At 40.4% G+C, this 3,976-nt stretch overlaps 1 protein-coding gene across 1 annotated transcript; it reads right to left on the bottom strand.

Moving 5' to 3' along the window:
* Positions 1-265: 265 nt before the first annotated feature.
* sox21b (SRY-box transcription factor 21b) lies at positions 266-2,640 on the bottom strand. The gene has a single exon (XM_031560389.2). The coding sequence runs from the start codon at positions 2,044-2,046 to the stop codon at positions 1,315-1,317; it is 732 nt and encodes a 243-aa protein (XP_031416249.1). The 5' UTR covers positions 2,047-2,640; the 3' UTR covers positions 266-1,314.
* Between the last annotated feature and the right edge of the window lie 1,336 nt (positions 2,641-3,976).

Here is a 3,976-nt window from a genome sequence, read left to right as displayed (position 1 = left end):
TAAAAGGTTCCTTTTCACTAGTCATGGAGGGCTTAAAAAGAAGAACTACTCAGTTTTATCTTCCTTCCTATTCATGATTAAAGTTGTGATAAATCAGGTTTTTGGCTCTTGATTACAATGAGTTGCTTTAGATTTCCGAGTAATTCTATTCAAACCATGAACAAAAGCGGCCTTTGGAGGATACCTTACACTTCACCTGGACTGACCACGCAAGGGCATTGGAGATACAAATCTTGTTAGCAATTCAGCAAGAACTACAGAGCGATTTTTCTGTTTGTCCGCATACGCTTTATTATAACCGTCCGTTCCACAAGTGAACGATAGGATTTAAAAGTTTTAAGTACATGTAAGTGGTGTTAAATAAAACTCATAACATACAAGTACATAAAGAGTTAGTAAAAACGAATTTTGAGTACACGAACGCCAGTAAATCACCTTACAGATATCGGTGATTATTTCGTATACTGAATGAAAGGTCAGCAACTAATTAACACTTTTGGGGCACGTTATACAAGAGAGGGATGCGTTTTATTTCAGTAAATAACATTCTATGCACTTCATGTTTCTGTGCAAATGTGAGAGACAGGATATGTCCTCTGTTCAATCAGCAGGGTCACCATAATGCTTTCACTAAACAATAAATATCACATACATCTATGAAACAGGATTCAAAAATGAAAAATATACACTGAATTTCTACCAGCCCAGACAACTCCATTCCTAGAGTACTAAAGATTGTAAATTAACTTTTGGATTCTTTCTGTACACATTTACAGTCCGCTCAATTTTGATTGGTAGGAGATCAGCACAGCTGTTTCAATACGGTTGTCAGTGATGTCGAAACTAAAATACATTAGCTGGTGAACACACTTGGAGATTTAAAATGACCACATGAGGAATGACAGCAAATTATAAAGAGAGACCTGTGTCCTTCATAATTATTTGGGGGACAGATGAAATGCGACCTCAACAGGTTAGTCCAACAGGTGCACCTACAATAGATAGAAATCAAATCTGGTACCTTTTCAAACGAGTATTCACATTGATAAGGGCAAACTGCTCTCCTACCATCTCCTTCGCCAGCTCTGCATTTCGCCATCCTTCTGTAATTTCCCTCTGGGATTTGCCAGGTGATGGCTACATTTTAGAGAGTTCTCTAAATAAGCATAACCTTACATAAAGGTAATAATTAATATACACACACATGTGATATCTGATACGACGAGCACTGTATCACATGTACAGATCTGTGCATGCGTTATAACTATTGCATGATATTCTTTCACATTTAAACTTCTCTGGAGTCCAAAGCTATCATAACGCAGCCGCGTAAGCAGAATAAGGTTCGAGCTGAGGTTTGCCCATTCCAGGCAGTAAAATGTAAGCCAAGGGTGGTTGAAGACCAGCCGAAGGCCAAGCCGTGCAGTTACAGGGAATCATATAGCCCGGGTTGCCCGGCGATGGATGAGTGTGGGTGTGTGCCCCACTTCCGACAGTTCCTGTTCCGGAGAAAGCTGTTGCGCCCGGGTACCCGAGCGGTGATGCATAATGAAACGGTGGTGAGAGCTCTGACATTTTCGACCCGAGATCAAAAAATGAGTAGGGGTTTGTTGACATCGAGGGGTTGAAAAAAACTCTGGCGGCGGCCGCGGCGGCCGCAGCCGCTGCTTTGTCGGGGTGATTCATTAAGGAGTCGACCAGTGATCCACCGGGCATACAGCTCACCTTCAACGCGTCGTGTTCTCCAAGATTGTAGGGCACGGGGAAAGCAAACTTGTCCTTTTTCATTAAAGTCTTTGGCTTCCGCCTTGGTCTGTATTTGTAGTCTGGGTGTTCTTTCATGTGCATAGCCCTCAGACGCTTCGCCTCGTCAATAAATGGCCTTTTCTCTGACTCAGTGAGAAGTTTCCACTCCGCGCCCAGTCTTTTACTAATCTCGGAGTTGTGCATTTTGGGATTTTCTTGAGCCATCTTTCGTCGCTGAGCCCTAGACCACACCATGAAGGCATTCATTGGACGCTTAACGTGATCTAAAGGTTTAGACATATTTGGAAAGGGTATGTAGAGATTGCGAGGTAAATATCCTTCGACAGTTGGTTCACCTCTCCAGAGGATTTTTTCTCTGGTCACAGCCAGAACCTCTTCAGAAATAATTCAGTCAATGTGAGAACGCTTGGCACATAGCATGCGATACACTTTGTCCTCGTTCGCAGAAGTTTCCGGTTAAATTGAAAATCAATTCGTGTGTATTTCTTCACTTACTTCAGTCTCTGTTCTTCATTCCAAGGATGCAATCCGCTCTCAAGAAAAAAAGGAGTAATGATGTCCCTCTAAATTAACTTGGCAAAAGTTACGTTTTCGTATACATCGTGAATATCCCCCGAAATCAGAAAGAAACATCAGTCACAAGGCTCGTCTGGCTTTCCTCTTAGCTTGTGTTGTTTTCCTGCTTTCCAGGCAACCAACAGTGTCTTTTAACGGCCAGTGGTCGTATGAATCCAGCATTCACGCAAATGGATGACAACTCAAAGCTGCCCCATGTGAAATAAGGTTTTCAGTGGCAGGTAGTGAAAGGGATTGTGAGCATGCGCACTGCGTCCGACAAACTCAGCGCTGCGCCGCTCTAATACTAGATCCCACCCTGAGAGCTGAAAGGACAAGAGACAGGCAGAAATGCTCCACTCATAGTGTAAGCTATGTCCATACTCATCACATGAGTAAAGGTATCACACTCCAAAAAGAAAGTAACAACATCTTAGTTGGCATTATGTTCTTAACAAACCAGTAACAGTTCATCATTTTTTGTTGTTAATAATATTACGTTGCCATTTAGTTTACGGAGATATTTAGACTATCGAGAACTGATGTGGCATATGTTTTAATCAAATATTGAAGGTATTTTACCTATTGTATATTAGGCTCTGTATTCCGGCACCTGCACAATATATATTTTTCAAAAATAAACAGGATTATTTTACAATTTTAGGACCAGCGCGCGGTAGACTTTATATGTACTAAAATAAGATAGACACATGTCTTCAGAAATGGACATGTAATTTAATGCACGGTGATGTAATAAGCCAAATGTAGTAGAATATCCCTCATATCCTTCTACGTCAGGCTTTGCGATATTTAGATGAGTTTTGTCTTACAGATAACAGGGGTAATTCCTAAATAGAAAAATATAACCCATGACTCTTGTGAAGTTGTTTAGGTTGTTGTTTCTTTCTAATTTTCATTCGAGATGTCTTGATGAAAAATGTGTATCCATTTTTTATATAAGTTAATTGAATTGGCTAACATGTATTTACAACCAAGATAGCACTGGTAGCCCGACTTCTTGGACCACACACACACACTATGCAGCTAGGATAGTGGTATCTGATTTTTCCCAGCTCCCAGTTCAAATCCTCACATTCTTTACACAAAATCATCCCAAATGCCTTCGCCCTCTGTTTATGTGTCCTGAAGCACTCTCATTTCTTTTACAGGACTGTCCCTGTCTTTTCTGTGGCTGGCATTGAATGTAGAGACAGAATAGGAACTGAAGAATGTCTTCTTTAATTTCTAACATTTTTGTAAAGGCATTTTGCCACAAATAAGATTCGCCAAAAAGCGTCAAGTGACTTTAATCGCACTGAGAGAAATTAATTATTTTCCTAAATTGTCTCCCTCACTCTGACATCAAAGGACTTTCCCGAAGGCAGCGCATCGACAACTGAAATTAGGATGTCGAATACTCAACTAAGCAATTACAGTTATCTGAAGGACTCGCTGGGCAAATTGTATGTTTAAGTAGCTTCATCCCGCACCTTTTCTGTTGTTCACAATTATTAAAGTGGCAGGTGAAAAGAAGGCTGTATCTAACAACAGAAAAGCGTTAATTTAATGGCCATACATTTTATAAGTGCGTAAATAAAAATGTCAAATATATTACCTTCAAGAATGTGCTTCCGAAATATTTTCACATATTCCC

Source organism: Clupea harengus, chromosome 2, assembly GCF_900700415.2.
Source record: "Clupea harengus chromosome 2, Ch_v2.0.2, whole genome shotgun sequence".
NCBI classification, from domain to species: domain Eukaryota; kingdom Metazoa; phylum Chordata; class Actinopteri; order Clupeiformes; family Clupeidae; genus Clupea; species Clupea harengus.
This window is presented reverse-complemented; position numbering and strand designations above follow the sequence as displayed.

Coding starts and splice junctions, on each gene's coding strand:
- sox21b (XM_031560389.2), bottom strand. CDS start 2,046: ATGTCTAAACCTTTAGATCACGTTAAGCGTCCAATGAATGCCTTCATG.